At 43.3% G+C, this 22993-nt stretch overlaps 1 protein-coding gene across 1 annotated transcript in view; it reads right to left on the bottom strand.

The window, feature by feature from the left end:
* Positions 1–22993, bottom strand: part of IntS10 (integrator complex subunit 10) — a 157208-nt gene that overhangs the window by 133036 nt on the left and 1179 nt on the right. Inside the window, exons 2-3 of the mRNA XM_080267138.1 lie at positions 13652–13818; positions 5042–5109 (exon numbers count right to left, since the gene is read on the bottom strand). Coding sequence (XP_080123264.1) covers positions 5042–5109; positions 13652–13798 — 215 coding nt within the window. The 5' untranslated portion in view covers positions 13799–13818. The remainder of the gene's footprint in view (positions 1–5041; positions 5110–13651; positions 13819–22993) is intronic.

The raw sequence follows: 22993 nt of genomic DNA, 5'->3' as shown, positions 1-22993 counted from the left end.
GTGTGAATAGGGTCTTAAATATGTTTAAATAGGTGCTATGCATGCCCGGTAGGGAGTTATTTAGGTGGCTTTCAAAGTTAGGCTGAGTTAGGGTCCTTAAGTACTAGTCCAGCATGCAGGTGCCCACTTTCCGGATGGGACCACTTTCCGGATATGCTTTTGCTCTATTACATCTGATAGTGGAGGGAATACTGTACTGTACTTTTATTTACTATACACATAACTGGGGACAGAAACTTTCAGAAGAGCAAATATTGGATATCTGGGGGGAAAAAAGGATTTTCTTTTCACCATTAGGAATAAAACAATGGTTCCTATGAAACTATTTGTCTAATTCTCTTTGCACAGTACTTCCTTCTGAAACATCAGACCAGCAAATGGAAGGCTTACTATATGTTGGAAGGGACTGACTTGGGTTTGTTGAAGTGGAATGAAAGGTAGATGGGGGTCAAGGAAGAGGGGAAAGAATGGCAAAAATTAGGTGCTCCGAGCCAGAGGGGCGACCGTGCACTTTGTTTATTTTCGGTAATTAGTTGTTAAACCTTGACATGGCTAATTATACAATGGTAAAATTATACTTATAAGCATTTTATTGTTTAGCTTGAAATTGCTAGCCATGACAATTAAAATGGTGGTAAACATGATATGTTTAAAGTATATTACAGTTTGGTAATTAGATGTCAAAGCACATAAGCAAAATGCACGGTCGCCCTTCTGGCTCGGAACGCCTCAAATGGTATCTCAAATTAAAGGACTAAGCATCCAAGAGGATGAGAGGCTTGTCTGGAACAGAGTAAATAGGAAATAATGGTTTATGAGGCAATGAATAATTACAGATGATCTACTGAATAAGAAGTAAGAAGTGCAGCAACTGTGGGAATACCACATACTTATCGGCCTCAATGAGGATGTGTCAAAGTTGTTTTATTGCACACAAACTACAATTAAGAATCTGAATGTGAGTGAATAATAATGTTTTCTCTTGCTTTCAGATGCCGTCTCACTGGATTGGGTACAGGAGGCATTTATTTTAAAATATAATATATATATCTATCTATCTATCTATTGCCAGACGCCTCAATCCCGTTTGGGGTGGCCACAAACAAATCGCCTCCAAGTCGCCCTGTTCCCTACCATTTCACTGCCCTCCTCCCAACTCACACCCCCCTCTCTCATATACCTATCCACCCCATCCCTCCATCTCATCCTCGGCCTCCCCCTCCCTCTTCCCCCCTCCACCTCACTTACATACACTCTCTTCGTCAGTCTTTCACCCTCCATCCTCTCCACATGGCCAAACCACCTCAGTGTATTCCTCATAACGCTTCCTATCACATCCACATCAACACCACAACGCTCCTTTATATCCTCATTCGTCAGCCTGTCTCTCCACGTGACTCCACAGGCTCCTCTTAAATAACTCATTTCCACTGCTCTCACTCTTGACTTGTGTCCTTCCAACAATGTAATAAATAAAAGACATAATTACAGTACCGTAGATCAAAAAAATAAAGGGATATTTCCTAAATTTTCAACAATGCTAAATATAGCACAGAAAAACAGATAATCTACTATGCTTTGGTCTCTTTACTGTAGAGTTCAGATCCTGGTACATAGTAAAATTATTTTACATTCACCTGGTACTGCAAACTGGGAGATAAATGGCAGACCAACTTTATAGGTGGCAATGTAATTTTGATAAGGATTATCAAGCCCCCCCCTGTGGAGGTAGGGTTTTTTTTTTTCAAGAATACTCCCCCAGTATCCCTGCTTGTCGTAAAAGGAGACTAAAAGGGTTGGCAGAGGGTTAGTGCCACTCCCCAGAAAACAACTAACTAAAAAGACAAACAATATGCCTCGGACAAGGACTGACCAAAAGATGATGACCAAGGACCGGACAAAGGACATGGTAATCCCAACATGGAATGTAAGGGGAGCGAATGATGAGGTGAAAGAGAGAGAGATTGTCCAGGTGCTTGAGGGTGCGAAAGTTGATGTATGTGGAATAACTGGAACTAAATGGAGAGGTGAGAGTGTGAGAGAATGGGAGTATGGATGGGGTATATGTGCAGGAGTAGGTGAGAATGAGAGGGCAAAAAAAGGAGTATGTATAGTTATGAGTAAAAGATGGAAGAAGAGCATATGACAGTATGGATCACTTGGGTCAAGGATTGTGTGGGTAAGATTGAAAGTTGGAATACAAATGTGGGCAATTGTGTGTGTGTATGCGCCAACGCAAGATTGTGCAAGCAGAGTGAGAGAAGAGTTCTGTACAAATGTGGAAGTGTGCATGGAAAAGTTTGGAAGGAATGAGAGAGTGTTTTTGATTGGTGATATGAATGGTAAAGTAGGGAATGTGAAGGTGGATGGAATAGTTGGTGAGTGGGGTGTGCCTGCTGAGATAGATGAGAATGGCAGTGCGTTAGTGGACATTTGTGCTGGGAGGGGGTTGGTGATAGCCAATACCCTCTTCGGGCACAAAATGATCCACAGGTATACATGTCGAGTGATGAGAAGGGCGGGTGGTGAACTGAATGAAAGGAAGGCAATGACTGATTATGTGTGTGTGGATGAAAGGATGCGAAAATGTGTAATGAATGCAAGAGCTTATAGAGGTTGGGGGAGTGGACTTTCTGACCACTACTTGGTGGTGGCCAGAATCAAGGTCCAATTAAGATGGAGAAACAGAAGAAGGGAAGGATGGGAAGAAGAAGTCTTTGTGAGGAGAGTGGAAAGGTTACAAGAGGATGAGAAAAAGGCAGAATATAAGAGAGAAGTGGAGGAACGATTGGGCAAAATATGAATTGGAGCAGATGGGGGACGTGGAAGGTGTGTGCAGGATATTCACAGAAGAAATATGTGCAGCATGTGATGTGGTGTGTGGGATGAAGAGAAGACGGATGGGTGTGCAAGGAACAGCGTGGTGGAATGAAGAGGTGAGACAGGCTGTGGCACAAAAGAAGAAAGCATACAATGAACGGATGAGAAATAGGGGCGAGGAAGAAGTTGAGAGGCGGAAGAGTTATATGTAGAAAGAAAGAGAGAGGTGAAAAGATTAGTATGAGAGAGTAAGAAGAAAGCGGATGAGGAATTTGGAAGGAACGTGAGTGTAAAGTGGAGGGACTGTAAGAAAATGTTCTGGAAAGAGGTGAAAAGAGTAAGACAGGGTGGAAGTGAAGTTAGCAGGGGAGTGAAAGATAAAAATGGTAGACTACTAGTGGAGATGGGAGAAAAAGTGAGCAGATGGAGAGAACACTTTAAGGAATTGTTGATCATAAGTAATGCGAGTATAAGTGGCTGGGGAATGGCTGGGAGAAGGAGAGAGGTGAGAAGACAGGAAGAAATCAGTAGGATAGGTGTGGAAGCAATGAAGAAAGTTAAATTGGGGAAAGCCCCAGGAATTGATGAAGTGTGTGGTGAAATGCTGAAGCATGGGGGAGAGATAGTAGTAAAATGGATGTGGAAGATGTGCAGATTGGACTGGGAGGAAGGTAGAGTCCCGGAGGACTGGAAGTCAGGTGTAATTATTCCCTTGTACAAAGGAAAATGGGAAAAAGAAGTGTGTAGTAATCATAGGGGTATTTGTCTTCTCAGTATAATAGGAAAAGTGTATGGTAGGATACTTATTGACAGAGTTAGAGAAAGAACAGAAGAATTAGTTGGAGAAGAACAGGGAGGCTTTAGGAAGGGAAGAGGTTGTGTAGATCAGATATTCATTCTTAGATCTTTAGTGGAGAAGTTTCTAGAGAAGGGAAAGAAGTTGTATGAGGCTTTCATGGATTTGGAGAAAGAATATGACACGATGGACAGACAAGGACTGTGGAAAGTATTAAGAATATATGGAGTGGATGGGAAGTTGTTGAATGCTGTGAAGAGTATGTATGATGGTGCTAAGGCTGCAGTGCATGTGGATGGTGAATTGAGTGAATTTTTCTCTTTGAAGGTTGGGTTAAAACAGGGATGTGTCATGTCTCCATGGTTGTTCAATCTGTACATGGATGGGGTAATAAAAGAGGTACAAGGTAGGGTAGTGGATGTTGGAGTGGCCCTGGTGAGAGAGGGTAGTGTCTGGAAACTTCCTGTACTGCTGTTTGCAGATGATACTGTGTTGTTAAGTGAAGACAGAGGAGAGCTGCAAGGCTTGGTGGATGAGTTTGGGAGAGAGTGTAAGTAACGGAATCTAAAGGTGAATGTAGGGAAGAGTAAAGTGATGGTCTTTGAGAGAGATGAAGTCAGTGAACGTACAGTGAGGTTGGATGGTGAGGACTTGGAAAATGTGAGTACGTTTAAGTACTTGGGTAGTGTGACGAGTAAGGATCGAGGTTTGGAGGGTGAAGTGCTTGAAAGGGTACAGCAGGGAAGAAAGGTTGCTGGTTCCTTGAAAGCAGTGATAAGAAACAGGGAAGTGAGCATGGAAGTGAAAAAGTTACTACATGACAGTATTGTGATACCAACTCTAACGTTTGGAAGTGAAGCTTGGACGTTGCTGGAAGGACACAAGTCAAGAGTGAGAGCAGTGGAAATGAGTTATTTAAAAGGAGCCTTTGGAGTCACATGGAGAGACAGGCTGACAAATGAGGATACAAAGGAGCGTTGTGGTGTGGATGTGGATGTGATAGGAAGCATTAAGAGGAATACAATGAGGTGGTTTGGCCATGTGGAGAGGATGGAGGGTGAAAGACTGACAAAGTGAGTGTATGAGTGAGGTGGAGGGGGGGAAGAGGGAGGGGAAGGCCGAGGATGAGATGGAGGGATGGGGTGGAGAGGTATATGAGAGAGGGGGGTGTGAGTTGGGAGGGGGGCAGTGAAATGGTGGGGGACAGGGCGACGTGGAGGCGATTTGTTTGTGTCCACCCCGAACGGGATTGAGGCGTCTGGCAATAGATAGATAGATTATCATGCTTACAGGTATAATTGTGGATGTAATAAAAAAGATTGTACTACAAAGGTGACTTGTAATGAGTATCATACGTACTGTATAAAGACTACCAGGTACCTTATAAATAGTGTATTACAAACATGAGTTCCGTGCAACACTTACAAAACTCCCAGGCATTTTGCCGCCTCCTTGACATTCTTGGCAGCTTTCTCAATCTGGTACACCTCAAACTGGCAAGAAAACAGGGGTATTACACAAACTTATTTTTAAAAAATCAAAAAATTTCATTCAATTTATCCATCCATCATCTAATCCAACATCACCCCATAAGAAATGCAGGGGGCCAGGGATAGGCTACTTGACATTCAAGGTGAAGGCCAGTTCCTCATCTCTTAACAATCATCTCTCAGACATTAACCCCTATGGATCGCATCCAGCTGGAGCACATTCCCCACTAAACCATTGGGTGTTTATTTGCTTATGTGGTTATCACCTAACATTGTAGATGATATCCTGGGCTGCAACTAAACAATTAGTCTCATCACTCAACAAAGTCACCTGAAAGTGACCCAAGTGTGTGGATGGTAGGTGACAACAAAATCAATCAGTCCATTGATCAATGAAAATTGTTTTAGACTTTCTCTTGAGGAACTCCTATCCTCTGGTTGGCTACAGTAAAGCTAATAGTTTTCTATGGGATGGAAGCTTAACCATGGACCAAAATCAACTTATTACTAACCAACAGTCACTGGAAACTTCTGGGGAAAGAATCAGAACACTAAAATGACTTGTCACTGTGTCTAAATTTAGATTCTCATTGTATCATTTATCATTTATAAAGGCACCAACATGCTTACATGCATCGGCTATGGTCACCTAATGATGGTTCTTCATGCTGCTCAATCTCTGACAGCCTCCTCATACAGCCCCTTATCCCTGAGGTCACACCCTATGACCTTGTCCCAGGTCTTCTGCGATCTGCCTCTCCCATCCCTACACCCAACATTCACAGTTCACACTTTCCACACCCAACTGTCTTCCTCCATCCTCTCCACATGCCCAAACCATCTCAATCTGCCCCTCCTCATCATCACCAATAAACTTCAGTCCCATCCTTCCTCTCAACTCTTCAATCGTAAGCTTAACCCCCCCAAGACCTCGCATTCCAGGACCCACTACAAATTCATCTAATCATGGTCATTCTGTATGTCTGAGCCTTAGAATATCCTCGTCCATTATTGTCCAGATTTCACTACCATACAGCATTACACTCCTAACATATGCCATATACAAAGATCCCTTAGCAAGGAGGGAGAGCCCTCTCAATGTTAGGGCAAGCAACAGCTCCCTGAACTTCCACCAAACACTCCCTACCCTCGTCCCACCTCAAGCACATAACATGTCTCCCCAAATAACAGAATGTTTCCACACACTCAAGAGAATCACCAGCAAGATCAATTTTTTCACATCCCTTAATCTCTACATGCTCTACGACAAACTGCACGCATAAAATTAGCATGCATTTCTTATGCACCCACTTATAACAAATACTGCACAAGATGGAGTTACTTCCCACACTCTTGTGACAAACCACACATGGCCACTCTCCCTCTGCTTTGCCAGTGCAACCACCAGCCCTAGAGCTAGATATCATCATTTTTGTTTCATCCACATTTACTCTCAAATCCTTGTGCCCCATTCTGTCTCTCCACTTCCTAATGCTTTCCTCCACTTCCATTTCATTCTCTGCAATCAACTTCAAGTCATCAGAATACAACATCTCCCATGGGAGTCCATTTCTGAAGTCATGTGAGAGTTTCAAGCACCACAACAAACAATAAGGGGATCGAGACTGACCTCTGATGCATGCCAACTTTCACAAAAAAACTCGCCACTCAGATCTCCATTTACTCTCACTTGGATGTGAGCATCCACATACATAGCCATAACCACTCTAACCAGCCACTTCTCAATCCCAAGCTTTCTCATTGCCCACTGCACCACCTCCCTAAGGGACTCTGTCTTATTAATTACAAAAGGCTTCATCTTGAATGTTCCCTTGGCATTGGTACAAAAAACGACTGTGTAGCGCCCCTTGTCGAGCTTCCTTCCCTGGGCCTTTCGGTGTTGATGTGGGATGTATGTGATGCTAGGCAGCTTTTTCCGCTGGAGTCCAGTCTCGTCTATGTTGAAAACAGTTCTGCTGTATAACCCCCTTCCTCCATAACTGCCTGGAGGACGGTTGGAAAGTCCTCTGCCGCGGCCACGTCAGCAGACGGTCTCTCTCCAGTCGTATGAACGTTCTAAAGGTGCTTCCTTGTCAGAAAGTTAGCCAACCACCCATGGCTAGCATGGAAGGGCTTAGGGGGTTTGATATGGAGCTGTTGACTTGCCAGTTTATGAAAAATCTTAGCCTTTTCCCTGATGACTGAGCCATCGACCGGAATATTCTTCCTTGCCTGCTTCATGACGAACATCTCCAGACATCTTTCTCTCAAATTACTGCTTCGTCTCTGCACCGTACCCGGCCATCAATGAGCACTGTCCCGTAAGCTTTGACGCACTTCTTCACTTTCTCCCTGTTTTTGTAGATCGTCCTTATGGTCAACTCATTTTTCCCTAATTCTTTCGCCAGCCTTGAAAACTCTCCTTTCTCAACACAAGAAATGAGCTCCAAACGTTGACTGTACAACAACGGCAGCTGCTTCTTGATGTCATACTGCTTAGAGCGCTTCATCGGGGGTTCGGGAGGGGCCATGGAAGGTAGGAGGCGGGGGTGAAGGTGCACAAAAAAAGGCAGGTAGCTCTCGTACTCCACGGCGATGGTCTGTAATGTGCGGACGAGCAGGAAGAAGAAGAAGAACAAGGCGGCATTAGTATGCACACTTGCCACCAGGGACGGGTGGTAACTGGTTGTTGGGTCGCGATTTTCAAATTGAATGCCACGGTTTACGATTCTCCTCGGAAAAGGCCCACTTCGGTGCCTAGGTCCGCGATTTTCGTGACTTAACAGCGATTTAAGGGTGCCGGCAGTCTGACAGCCACTTAGCCATGATTTACGAATCCGTGATTTATAAACACACGATTTACGAGGATTGAGTGTATATATATATATATATATATATATATATATATATATATATATATATATATATATATATACTATATGTATATATATATATATATATATATATATATATACTATATGTATATATATATATATATATATATATATATATATATATATATATATATATTAAGACATCCATTTGTAAATTTGACCAAACCTATATACTGTATGTATGCTATCACTACTCGTCATATACCTTGTGCCTAGTTAATTCGTGACCTGTACCATGACAGTGCATTATTTAAATTCTACTTTTGCATTTATTAGTACTTATATCTTTCCCTACCTTTCTAACATGGCCATGTACTGTAAATATATTTCTCCCTTATTACTGTACATCCAACTTCTTGAATTATATTATAATATCCCTTTTATTATTGTACTCCCATGTAGTCCCCAGTTGACTGTATACTCTGTCCAGTTGCATTCTTGCCACATCATGATTTAATGCCTCCATCACTGTGTCAGGAGACACACTTTGTAATGCAGGGGAAAATTGTTTGTAACCATTTGAAATAATATGTAGTGTGTATGTATAGCATGTAAGTATTGTCAGTAGGATCCAAGTAGGGCGCAACTGATCGCTTACTAATGTCTGGCTTGATTCAAATTTTGCTGAACCACGAGTTTGAGGCCACACCACCGCCTAGCCGGTGAGAGTCGAGCAGTTAGCAACAGTCTGGGAATGGATAAAGGTGGTGTTCACGGCTGCTGTGTGAAGAGATAAAGCGGTGCTTAATATGTTATCAGAAAACTACTCCGAAACTTTGAATTCACCTACAACTGGCGTCAAGGGGGATTAACATTCTTGGCATTAGCTCCTTTTCCCAATCTATATTGCTGAAGTACTTCTTTAGGTCATGATAGCTGCCCTTTTGCAGTTTAGCCTCTTTTTGTAATTTCCATTACCTATAACCATATCATATGCTATCCTGAAAATGTAATCTAGTACTGCAAGGTAGCTTTTGCCGAATGGGGGGGTGACAGATTATACTGTCAATTTTATTTTCTTGCCTAGTAATATTAGATATAATTATGATGAGTCTTCTGGTCCCCTTTTTCTGGTGTTCTCCTTTACATGTTGTGTTAGGAAAAATTCCTGTATAAGATCCAAGAGCTTTTGATCCCAAAAACTTTCATGGCTTTTTACATCTTGAGCATTCCAGTTTATATTTGTGTTAAAATCTCCCATTAGTATTATTCTTTCAGATTTTTCTTCCATTCTGTATAGTAGGGTTCGTCAACTCTGGATTGTCTTTTCCGCCAGGTCTTCATATTCACCTCTATCCCATGTGTTTGTCTTGGGTGGCATATATAAATTTACCACAATTATTTTCCCTCCTGATGTACTAATCTCTACTGCAACCAATTCTACTTGTGAAGGTATGCCTATTTCTATCTCTTTTACTTGGAGTCTTTTCTCTGTTAGTGTGTGTGTGTGTGTGTGTGTGTGTGTGTGTGTGAACAAAAACAAAGAGGCCAACACATGAGGCCTGGCGTGGCCATTGTTTACGATACTTTTTTAGTCTCAACGTTGCAATGCATTAATTTCTTGCTGCAGCAAGTTAATAGTTATAATATTAATGTGGTATATATTTTTCCATGTACCAGCGTTTTGTTCGCGAAACAGCAGTGTGGCCAAGAGTTTTAAATATGAAGTCACCCTGATATGTAACAGGTAGTTAAGAATGACAGGTTGGGCAGAAGGGGTATGCAGGAGGGTTGGGAGCTGGGGTAGAGGTGGGTGGATCTCATTTCATTCTCCCCCTTCCCCTCTTTCCTGACCAGAAATCAGCATTCATGAAAATACTGCATCAATACTGAACGATATCGTATGCCTGATTTTAATCTTTTACTCGTGGGTAATATTGTAGGAAAGTTTTTAGGACTGAGGGTCGAGACAGACAGTAACAATATTTTCCAATTGATGCTGAATGTTGAGCTAATGGGCAGGAGGGGGGAATACCCAGCAATCACAGGCGTTTTGCTTCAACCAGCGCAGGGCTTGGCTGAATTACAATGGATAAGTAAGAATTTACTATATATATATACAGTAGGCTCCCACAGTGCGCAAGAGATTGGGCGGTCCACGACCTCGAGCACTGGGAATTCGCGTACTGGGAATACATAATCTTATGGGAATAATTACATATGGGCAGTACCCCCTCATACCTGGACATTTTTTGGCCCTTAGAGACATAATAAAGGTCATATTTTTCAGACATTGTACTAAAGCAATAGCTACAATAACAAAAATATGGGTAGTCACCTTAACAACAGTAGACAACAGACCTGATGACCTTAAATAACAGGGGTTCCGAGGCGCGACAACACTTACAGTGCCGCACTCCCCACCAGCACCTCCCACCGCACCAACACTTCCCTCCACAGACTCCTCTTGAGCACCTTCCCCAGGAGCATCAAAGTCACTCACTTCGGCCATAAACCTTCAAAGTCCAATGCTGACACTTCTGACATTGCATCCTCTTCATCCTCAACAGGAACAGGAGCAGACGATGTCGCTGGTTCTGCAATTTCACCAACTTGAGCCCGCTGTGTGTAGCTTGTTATGAGCGTCTGTCTTCTCCTGTTTATTTCTTCCCTGTGCCTGTCTGTGTAGAAACGGAAGAGTTTGTCGATACCAACCAGAAGTTCCTCCATAGTGAAGTAAAATGCCCGGGAATTTCTGCGCATCAACATGACGACACATGACGCGCTGTGTGAGGGGTGGGCGCGCACTAATAGAAAATGGCATTTTTGAGCCACTCCTTGCCTCTGCCTCACGTTCTGTGCGGTAAACTTGCCATTCAAGGGTTTTTGGTTATGATTTTTGGTCACTCGCGCACTGTGATGACGCGCACTGTGCGAACCTACTGTATATAAATACAGTATAGAGATGCTGTATGGTAGTGTAGTGCCTGGGAGTGATAATGAGTTGTATCTGGTTCATTTTACGACCAAAAGTCCAGTTTAGTGAAAGAATGTGGCCAGGGTATAGCTGTTTCCATGTGAACGTGATCAGAATGTAGATTAAGTTACCTAGTTGCTTAGTAATTTTTTTTTTTCTACTGTAATTCTTTAGTTAGTCTGTTTATAATATTAAAATCTTGAGTGGGTAGGAATATGTGGCTATGGTCACGTTATCCAGCATAATGCATGCATGTGCAAAGTGGTGTGAAGCATGATGATTTTTAGTGCTTTTTTTTATTTTTTTTTATGCAAGTGTATTGAGAGGGGTTGTGGAGAGTGATTATTGTAACTAAGGAATGTTATTTTTTTTTTAGTAATCAATTGTAAGGCGAATGACATCACACTAAGTCTATCACGAGTCTATAGTAATGAAAATTTTAAATTGTGTAAGCAGTCATTCTTCCCCCCCCCCCTTTCCACCACGCAAGACTGGTGTGTCACTCGCTCACCGACCGTGAAATGTGACGGATGGTCGGTACTGTCATCATCCTCCCCACCACCCTCCAAGGAATTCTGTAAGTAATTTGACAATATTGATGCCTGATATGTTGAAGCATGAATAAGTGATATCCCACGAGTGATAACAATGACGAAAGTAGAGAAATAGACTCGGGTTAGTATCAAGTGTTGTCGTCCCCCAGGAAGCGAGTTTGATCACGCGAGTAACACCAATGGCCTCACTGGAAGAGCGAGTCCTGAGTTCCTGCTCACCTCCCTTGTATTCCTTGAACTGGACAATGAGGTATTTCCCATATATTTGTGTACTGTACTTTATATTGTTATTTAGTGTGTAACTGGACTATGAGAATGCTAGCTACAGAGTTCTGTCTGAGTCTCAGATAAATGTGTGATTTTCATGGGCCAAATATCAGGTGCCTTGGGACTGTAAATTGTTTATTAATGTGTTGGGATGACTTTGCAATTCAGTACTTATTAGGGCTATGTTAGTTGTGAATTAATGTTCACGTAGTTACTTTGTGTGGTACATCGATGCAATGATGTTTTTCGTGGTTAGAGTAGAGTTATTCATGGTTATTTGTTATAGTACCTTTTCTTCAATGTTATCCCTACAATATCGCATTATTTTGGGCAGACCTATGTGTCTGTAGTGCCATGTGTTATTCTGCTTCTGACTGATATGTCGTGTGATGTAACTCAAGTTTCTTTATTATGAGACTTTCTTGATCACCTGAGGGATTACTTGCATTAGGGAGAATAGTTATTCATTGTACACATTAATTTCTAGTGGGTCCCGGCAAGGGAGTCAAGGTCCCAGTGTGGAAGTAAAAGTCCCAGCGTGGAGGTCAAGGTCCTAGTGTGGAAGTCAAGGTCAAGAATATTAGAAGATAGGACCAGTGAACTATGAGCTCAGAGGGACGAATAAGGAGAGCTACATTAGACTGAACCTGAGAGAAAGGAGAATAAGGAGAGCTACATTAGACTGAACCTGGGAGAAAGGAGCTAAGTTTTGTGGAATTTGATATTAGGGCCACATGTTTGTTGAAAAACGTGCCAACTGTTTCAGGATTATTCTGTAAGGCTAGTAGATGGGAAGATTTCTACCCTTTTTTTTTTTGGTGTTGTTAATACACATTTCCTCCCACTCGAACTTTACTGTTTGTATAACCCTTGAGAACTGGTGGTACAAAGTTGACCTAGTAGTTTGTTAATGTGTAACCCAGGAGCATTTTGGGAAACTGCGAAGGTCGGGCTTGGGTTGGCCGAGTTGGAGACTGGCCCCGTCATGATGGCATGCTGACATTCTTAACTTGGCCACTTGAAAAGTAACAAGCGCAACCGAAGAGGCCACTATTGGGAGAAAGTCTCCGTCAATCTGAGTTCCCAAGCGTTCCAGCATTCAGTGGTCATCACTAGTAACTTCATTTTTGCCCCTTTTGACCATGCAAAAGTTTGGATTGCAGAGTGTACTAGTACAGTAGTGAGACCTAAGCAGTAAAGGAAGAGGATATTCGCAGGCTCAAACTTACAGAAATGACAATGATTAGGTGGATGTGCAGTGCGTCCCTGCGTGCAAGGCCTGGGGGGGCTGGGTTTACGATGGAAGAGTTGAGAGGTAGGATGGGGTTGGAGTGTGTTGGTGATGTGACAAGGAGAGGTAGATTGAGATGGTTTGGGCATGTGGAGAGGATGGGGGATGATAACTGGGTGCAGAAGGCGAGAAGTGTTAATACTGGGGGTGGGGTTGCGAGGGGTAGGCCAAGAAAGACGTGGGATGAGGTTATTTAAGTGTGACCTCAGGGTTAGGGGCCTGAACAGGGAGGCTGCCACAGATCGAGCAGCATGGAGAGCTGCCATTAGGTGACCCAGGCCGACACATGCAAGCATGTTGGAGCCTTCAAAACCGAAACGAAACGAAATGAGATAGATAGATGGATACCACACAGATATAGATATTGACATATATACTGTACAAATATACACTATATCACGACAACAACAAAATACAAAAATTTATACTCTGCCAACAACTGCAAATAACTTTTCTTAGAGATATCATCACACTCTTCTTCATTTTTGTAATGCTTGCAAACCAAAGTACTTTCACAACTACCATTTGGTCCAATGTTCCCTTCCTTGCTCATCGCTACTGTTTCTGTCTACAAACTATCCTCATTCCTCTCTTTCTGGCTAACCCTCTCCCCTCAACTCACCTGGATGCCAAAATTCTTTGGAAAGAGAGCCTGTGCAGTGATCATCCAACACTTGGCAGCACATGGATCAATGTGCTGCTGTTCCTTGGCTCGATGGATGAGGTACTCCTCATCTGTCAGCATGTTAAGGTCCTCATCCACTGACATTATGACATGGCCATCACAACCTGTTGGTATACATCATTTATCATATGCAGTAGCTCATGAACATATGCAAAAATTCTGATTAAAAAAAGTTTTTTTATATGGTCAAAAACATATTTTACACTATCAGAGGGTAACTCAGGTGGCATCCCGAGAAAAAGACTTTCAGCTCTTTTACAACTCGGCACTTTAAAGTGAAGGAAACGTCCCAGACTCAGAGAGCTGAGGATATGGTGCACTGTTTCTTGTCTCATTACGGTGACTTGCAAGACAGTGGGATCTTTCCCCAAGACTGCCCATCCTGTCCACTCACTCAAACTGAGCACAGTATGACTCTACTTCAATCTTTCTCCCTAATGATCTATAGCTCCACCCTCTAACCTGTGTCCTGGTGCATTTGCTCATGGCTAGGTGGTCTTAAGGAAAAGCCCCTATCATCAAGTTTTCTTGGTCTAAAGACTGAATCTTGGCAGTGGTGTTGGGTGATAAAAACATCACCTCTACTCCTGGGTGATGACTAACTAGGTACCGGTACATCAGATGCCTCAATCATCCATGATAAGGAATACTATGAATGCTAAGTTTTCTCTTTAAAAAATCTTCAGATGTCAGGACAAATACATCATCAAACCAATGTGTTACCACCTTGGCTGTGGCCCACCTTTCGAGTTGTAATCCCACTCATCAACCACTTAACTTACCCCAAACAACTGGTGACAGGTGAACTGGTGTGTGTGTAAAAAAACCCGTCCTCTACACCCTCTACTCTGGTAAAGCACAGTTTATGAGGTAATTGCCAACATACTATCCAATCTTCATTATGTGGTAAGTTATGGAATAATGATCATGGCAAGGTAGTCATAACATCTATCTATCTATCTATCGCCAGACACCATAATCCCATACGGGGTGGCCATTTGATTCTGAGTTATTTGTTTTACAGGGAGGGGCACTAACCCTCCACCAACCCACTTGACACGTAGGAAGCACGTATGGTTTGGTTATATGGTTACCACCCAGCATTGTAAATGGTTTCTTGGCTTACAGGAAACCATTTGGCCTGTCACTCAATGTAAAGCCACCTGTAACGGAAAGAAAAGCATCAAGTAGTGACAGGAAAGATGGGAGAAATAGGTTACTGTTCTTTATTCACCTGGGCTCCCCATCATTTTGAGCCCTTAATCCAACACTGAAGCCAAAGTTCAACAAACTGTGGACCAACAAGTACACTGGACACATACTTGGAACTTGTCAAGCATACCCCACAAAAATGCCCTATAGTAAACTCTCAATTATCTGGCGTAATTCAGCCAACCCCCAAGTCGGATATTGCAGAATGCCAGATATAGCACAGTACTCCCTATTGGCTATCCTTTCGCCATTGAGCCAGATAATATGTTTCTATCCATCTCAACTTGCTATCCTAAAACCTTCCCAACAATACTGCCCTTGATTAAAAGATTAAAGTTAAGCACAAAATACTATACAGTACTGAAACAGTACTCTACATATAGTACAGTAATAAAGAACATAATACAGTATAATCATTATCATACTGTACTCATCTAGTGTTGACATCGATGGAGGGTAGATATGCACATATACATCCTCACCATAAAGTAGTCAGAGCAGTAGGGCACGGAGCACTGAAGGGCCACAAGGTTATTCACAGCACTACTGCAATGAGCGAGGCATGGGAGGCCACATACTAAGTCACTGCACTAGGGTTTAGCCATCGCGAGGGTCACAAGAGCAGAGAGCACAGATACGTCCTCATTGTATGGTGTCCACAGATGAGACTAAGAGAGTGATGGTAGGGTCGGCACACTGGGTGGACTGCTCCCACAACGCATTGTGATTGGCTGGTGCACTGCAGGTTTTGCCGTGCAACAACTGGGTCCCATGTCTGAGCCACAGGGCAAACTGCTTCCTGTTTCTGAGCTGGATATTGCATAATTTCACCAGATATTGTTTTACCAGAGCCAAGCAAAAAGCACCGGATATTGTGGCGACAGATAATTTTTTTTTTCTTTTTCAATGCGAGGTAGAAGGAACCAAAGGCTAGGAGTCTGCCAAACAGTTCCTTCCAAGAAAAAAACAAAGTAATACAAAAGAAAGCCAAATTCAAGATCCGTTCATTTCAAGATGCCTGGATGCACTGCCTTTGAAAGACTGGAGATCATAGGAAGTAGGAAGTAATCCCTCTAATATCCGTACGCCCAATATCCGAACATCCCCACTAACCGGACATAATCATCCCAGGATCCAATATTCCCAAAATGGTCCGAAAACCGCAAAAAAATCGGAAAAAAAAAAAAATTCCCGCCCACAATTTCAACTTGGAGCGCAGGGCGCGGGACAGCTTTGTTGTGGCGCGTCATTCCTCTGACGTCCACTAGAGCGCCCCTGCATCCTCCCCACTTTCTGCCTGTCTCTCGTCGCGAGTGAACGCTCGTCGTCATGGCTGCCAACGTGCTCGCTTTTGTGGTGGTGCCTTACCTGCTGCAGGCACTCCTGCTGCTCTCGTGCCTCTCCTTCGTGTGTGTGATGATGGCCCCGCCGCCTGAGAAGAGGAAGAGAGTGGTGTTGACTCTGGAGAAGAAGAGGGAGATATTGGAGAAAGTAGATGCGGGGTGATCTTCTTCCTGCATCCTCCGCGAGTTCAACCTGGCCTGATCTACTTTGTTTGATATCAAGAGATCCCGAGACAAACTCATGTAGTACACGGTTGACTTCTCGTCGAGAAGCAAACGCAACGTGGAGAGGAAGGTGATGTTTACTCCCAAGTTTGCTGAAGTCGACCGCTCCACGTTGATTTGGTATCGACAGCAACATGCTGCTGGTGTGATGGTACGTGGTACGGAGCTGAAGGCTGCTGCTGAGAAGTTCGCCAGGCTTCACGACGCCCTAGACTTCAAGGCATCTGAGGGTTGGCTCTTCGCGTTCAAGTTAGGACATGGCCTTACCAACCATAAGCCTCATGGCGAAGCTTTGCACGCTAACGTGGATGGAGTTGACGAGTTTCGGCATAAGGTGAAGGGCTTGATCGACAGGGAGGGCCTCACTCTCGGTCAAGTCTACAACGCTGACGAAACTGGTTTATTCTATCGCTCTTTGCCAATGAACACTCTAGCCGAGGAGACGGAGAAGCATGTACCTGGCCGCAAGCTCTCCAAGCAACAGATGTCTGCTTTGTGTTGTGCCAATGATAACGGCATGCACTGGCTTAAGCCCGTTATTGTTGGCCGCGCAAAAGAGCCTCGGTGTCTTCGTGGGGTGATGGATGTCCTTCCTGTCGTCTGGTACCATTCTTTGAAGGCATGGTTTACAGCCCAGATCTTCAAAGACTGGTTCCACCGCCATTTCGTCAAGGAGGTCATACATTACCAGATGGAGAAACTGGGAATCCCATGCGACCAGGTAAAGGCCCTCCTTCTCCTTGACAATGCACCTGCCCACCCGTGCGACAAGGACTTGGTGGCTGAGAATGGCTGCATTAGGTAAATGTTTCTGCCACCTAATATGACTGCTCTCATCCAACCAATGGACCAAGGAGTAATCATGGCAACGAAGAGGCTGTATCGAAGGAAGTTCGTGGACAAGGTGATGGTTGTTCTCGTGGACAAGGACGAGCGCAGGGAGGGACAGGACATGCAAGGCCAGCGGACTTTGGAAAACCTTCGCTGCTATAACATCAAGTCTGCAATCTTCAACCGGGCCAGTGCATGGAAGGAAATCCCTGTCAAGACTCTAGAAAATGGTTGGTCTCGTCTGCTTCTCGGAACGGATGTGGAGCACAATTTCCTAAGCTTCAACGTGGATGACTTCCATGCACGTCTACGTATGCATGGCGACGATGTTGATGTGGACAAAGTGCGTGAGTGGTTGGATGACGACGAGGGCGATCCTGGGTATCAGACCCTGTCTGATATCGAGATCGCATCTTCAGCTGCAGGTGTCAGTACCAAGCTTGAAGATTCCAACGAGGATGGCAACGATGATGTGGACTCCTCTCAGCATGACACAACTCCAGCCATCCCCAAGCTGAGCACACTCCAGGAACACGAAGAGTTCGTTCTCGACTACCTGGAACACCCAGACTGCGACAGGGAGATGGGGCTCTTGGGACTTGCGGAGGAAGTATGCGCTTTCAGGCAGCGCATCATTAATTGTCAGAATCGTCGTTCCTTGCGTCAATCAACCATTGACAACTTTTTCAGACCCGTGACCCCCGCTGTGCCCAGCCCTGGCTCCACACCATTGCCTCCCCAAGACAGGCCCTCATCCTCTGAGCCACAGCCCAGCACATCAGGCACGGTGGAGTTGCCACTGGACGTGAGTTTGCACCTCTCTTTAGAGTCGTCTGCAGTGGGTAGTCCATCACCATGTCCCAGCGACACACCCCTAGGCCACCTGCATCAGCTACTCTCAGACTCTGACAGTGAATAAACAGCAAGAACTCACTACTAGACCACACGAGAATTTACAGTGTTGTGCAGTGAAAAAAAGTGCGCAGTGTTAAGAAATTAGAATTCTGAGTGCAAAGACTTCAGTGCAGAGTGCAACACTGATTTTATTAACATACAATGGTGCACAAATTAGACTAGAGTGTATAGTGTTAAGAAAATGGAAATATGAGTGCAAAGACTTAAGTGCTGAGTGCAACACTGATTTCATTAAGGTACAATGGAGCGCAAGTAAGACTAGAGTGAGCAGTGTTAAGAAAATGGAATTATGAGTACAAATGACTATGTTCAGTGCAAGACTTCATGAACAGTGTACTGCAAGTGCTTCAGGTACTCCTTTTTACTGTCAGAGTCTGAGAGGAGGCGGGTTATTCATTGAGATGGCCAGGGACTTGTTGTATGTGCCCAGAATGTTTCATATTATACTGTATTTTCCATACCAACCTCTAAAACCTCAATTCACTCTTTTATGTCCCTTATTGGTGTGAACAGGGTCTTAGGTGCTATGCATGTCCAGTAGGGAGGTGTTCTTCTGAGTTAGGCTAGGTTACGGTCCATAAGAACCAGTCCAGGAACCAGGGACTTGTTTTAAGTACCCAGAATGTTTAATACTGTATATACTCACCTCTAAAACCTCATTCTCTGGTTCCTTTGCATTTACAGTATTTCAGTCTTCTATGTCCCTTATTGGTGTGAATTGCATCTTAAACAGGTAATATGCATGTCCAGTAGGGAGTTGTATAGGTGTTTTTCTGAGTCAGGCTAGGTTAGGGTCCATAAGTACAAGTCCAGGAGGCTGGGGCCCACTATCCGGACGGGACCACTTTCCAGACATGCCTTTGGCTCTATTACGCTGGATAGAAGAGGGATTACTGTACATTCAAAGGGGTGACTTTTCCCTCATCAATCAATCTATGTTGATGTCATGTTGTTGATGTCACATGAATATGTTGATATCATCTAATCCTGTGCTGCCCCATGAGGAGTGTAGAGTCCAAGGTTAGGCAAGTTGGTCCTGACATTTAAGATGAGAGTGACCAGCCTTGCTCATCCCTGATTGGCATTACATGAACAATAAATCCCAACCACCCTTTGGATATAAACCTGCACCGGTTCAATCCGACTGGACCATTGTAACTGACCACTAAACCACCAGGTGCCATAACTTGGTTATGTGGTTACCACCCAGCATAGTAAATGGTTTCCTGGTGTACAGAAAACCATTCGGCTTGTCATTCAGTGCTGAGTTATCATTGACAGAAGGAAGAGGAAAGAATGAAGGAAAGAAAGACAGAAGTGGAAGGATGGAAAGCAAGAGGGAAGAGAGGAAAGGGCAGGCACCCGAGAGCAGCACTACATCAAGTAAGTGGACAGTAAGTGCCCCCACCAACCACTTTCCAGTTACCGTAGTTTATTACAGATATGTAAAGTTTATCATGTAAATTTCACATCAGTACGTGCTTTGTGTTTATGATACAGTTACTGTAACTGTAGTAAGAGTTGATTGTATAGCTAATCATATTTCAGTAAAAATCGCAAAAGTAACATTTCGCACTTTGCTGGTAACATGTGTGACAGTCACATTTTCCTTCACAGCACAACAGTTCTTAGGAATAATCAAATTTCCTGAGTATGGTTATGATCCTTATCTATTGACATATTACTGATATGAAGCAACTAAACCAGTAAAACAAGAGACTTATTGAAATTACTTACACAAAGTACAAGAGGGGGCAGCATCGCGGTAACGCTCCTCACACAACTTTTGAAAATCTATATAACATTAACATTAGAAATATAAACAATCCAACTGTGGTATGATGTGGTGGAAAGTGCTGGTAATATAGCTTGCAAATGCCATCTGTCTATATTGTATACTTTTGCAGAAATAACAGAGAGTAGTTCAATAATTTGTCTCCAAATGTAACATTCCTCACGGTGGAATGACCCTGTATGTGAATGAGATGGAGGAGGAGTCCAAGAATGTGATGGAGGTATGGAATGGACATATATATATATATATATATATATGAGGGAGGGGGTGAGTTGGTGGGAGGGTAGCCAAATGGCAGAGGACAAAGCAATGTGGAGATGAAATGTTTGTGGCCAGCCCTTGCAGGATTGAGGCACCTGGCAACAGATAGATAGCTAGATGGATAGGTTGGGGTACAGTAATGCTTAACCTCTAAAGTTCTACGAACATCTGTCAATGCGTTCGGGCCTTGGTATGTAGAGTCCTATCATCATCGATCATACGAAGGCTACCAAAAACTGGCGCGAGGTATCCCCATCTCACTGATGACATATATGAAGCCTAGCCAATGAAAGTACAATATCAGGTGGTGTCTGGCCTGACTGGCCCCCCCAGACATGGTGGGGGAGGGTCCTACCCCCCTGCCACCTCTCCACCTCCCTCTGTATCTCCTCCCACCCAAATCACACCCCATACCCCCTCTAGACTGTACTGGCTGTGTGTGGCAGAAACATTCCCTCCATTTCCCCCCCTCCTGATGCCCCCCACACTCCCTCCACCTCCCTATTCCCCTTTATTTCTAAGTGATGTCCCATTCTTGCTCACAGAGAGGGATCAAATCGATAGGATCAAAATCTACTTTGGTGCAATCTTTTTTTCTCTCTATATGCAAGGGGTAACAATCTTCATTTCTGATTTTCTTTGATGCTCGATAGTGCGGTAACCATTAGGCATGTGAGTGAATGATATACCACATTTTCTGGTGTGTAAAATCAAGCTCTTGAAATTTATAAGACTATAATTTCCACAGGAATACCCACTAATGTTTAATAATATCCAGCTCAATCCTGCATCATCCTTGAACATGCTTGGAGTTTCATTCACACGGGACTTATCTTGGAAAGACCATATTGCATCTCTTGTAAAATCTGCTTCCAAGAGATTAGGTATGCTAAGCCGACTCCGTGCCTTCTTTACTCCTGCACAGTTGTTGACTTTATACAAGGGTTTTATTCACCCACATTTAGAGTACAGCTCTCATATGTGGGGAGGCTCCCCACATACAGCTCTTCTCAATAAGGTGGAGTCAAAGGCTATTCGTCTCATCAACTCTCCTCCTCATACTGGCTCCCTTCAACCTTTGTCTCTTCGCCGCACTGCTGCCTCTTTATCTCTTTTCTATCGCTACTTCAATGGTCACTGTTCCTCTGAACTGTCTGCTTGCATCCCTCCACCCCTACGACAGGCACGTAGCACCCGTCTAGCAACAAACTCTCATCCCTTTGCTGTCCAACTCTCTAATGCAAGAGTTAACCACTACTCTCAGTTCTTCATTTAAGCAACAGGTCAACTCTGGGACCGTCTGCCTCTGTCTGTATTTCCTACTTCCTATGATCTCCCATCTTTCAAACACAGTGTGTCCAGGCATCTCGAAATGAATGGATCTTGAATTTGGTTCTCTTTTGCATTATTTTTGTTCCTTTCTTGGAGGGAACATTAAAGTGGGCTCAGTCTTAGGTTCCTTCTTCCTTGCATTAAAAAAAAGTTTACCTTGAAGAAAGTTGAAAAATCAGACCCTAAATGCAGTTTCGGGACCAGACAGGGTGGGAGAATTGTGGTCTTTAACCCGTCGCATGCCAGTGCCATTTTAAAACGGTCTGACATAATTCTGCGGCCAGTGCCAGTGCTGTTTTAAAACGGTTTGAAATAAAAAAAATTCACTATGACCGCATTTTTCAAGATTCACGGATAAAAATTGGCAGGCATGTATGGTAACTGTTCCTCTACCAGGCTGCCAAGGCCATACACTCACTTGCTCCCCTCCTTACACTCGCTCTGCCTTACTCTGCATGTGTGCCTTACCCAGTGCTTTACATAGTGAAGGCATTTTGTAAATATTTTCACAAGTGTAAGTTGTAAATATTTTCTAGTAAGTGTAAGGACTATACAGTGAAGTCAAGTTGTAAATACCTTCTTGTAAGTGCCAGGACTGTACATAATAAAGTCAGGTTGTATCTATCATCAAGTGTAAGATAATGCATTCATAGTGAGAAAGACACGCAAATTGTGATAGATGTTGAAGTAATAAGTAATCAGAAAAGTGTACTGAACATTGTTATACCTTCCCAGCATAAATACCTGAGTATACCTTACATAGAAATCAGCTTTCTCTCATGGACGTGGCAAGCGTGAAAGAGCGGATATACCTGTATACAAGTATGCAGGACTCAATAAAACCCATTTCCGAGCTTCGATGAGAATTTTAATGGTGAAATTAATTGTTTTCACATCAAAATCTATCATTTTGGCCGATAAAAAAAAGTCGAAAAATGGCCGGCACGGATACAACCCATACAGCTAAAAATAGCCGGCACGCAGCAGGTTAAGGATTAAGATAGCATGTCATAGTTCAATCATTTCTATGTATTGTTATCAACTAATCAAAAGACATCTGATAGGTTAAGTGAAGAGTAATTCTAAACTGTCATTTCCAAAGGAAATGACAGTCAAAACTACACAAATAATTTTAAGAACAATAGTGAAAACAAATAAATCACTGGCAAAACCCATTAGGCGTAGGGGTTGGAGGTAAAAAAAAAAAATTACCAGCTTAACCCCTACACACCGGGGGGGTTCCGATGTTGCACGCTCCTCCCTATGGGGGATATCAGACAGAAAAAAATACCCTTACTTTAAACCCTAATATCTGCCAAACTATAACAGCTAAAGAAAAAATTAAAGATACATAAGAATCATCAT

The sequence above is a fragment of the Coenobita brevimanus genome, chromosome 23 (genome assembly GCF_032717465.1).
Source record: "Coenobita brevimanus isolate Jiangsu-jjx chromosome 23, ASM3271746v2, whole genome shotgun sequence".
NCBI classification, from domain to species: Eukaryota; Metazoa; Arthropoda; class Malacostraca; order Decapoda; family Coenobitidae; genus Coenobita; species Coenobita brevimanus.
Note: the sequence above shows the minus strand (reverse complement) of the source record. Positions and strands in the feature narration are given on the sequence as shown.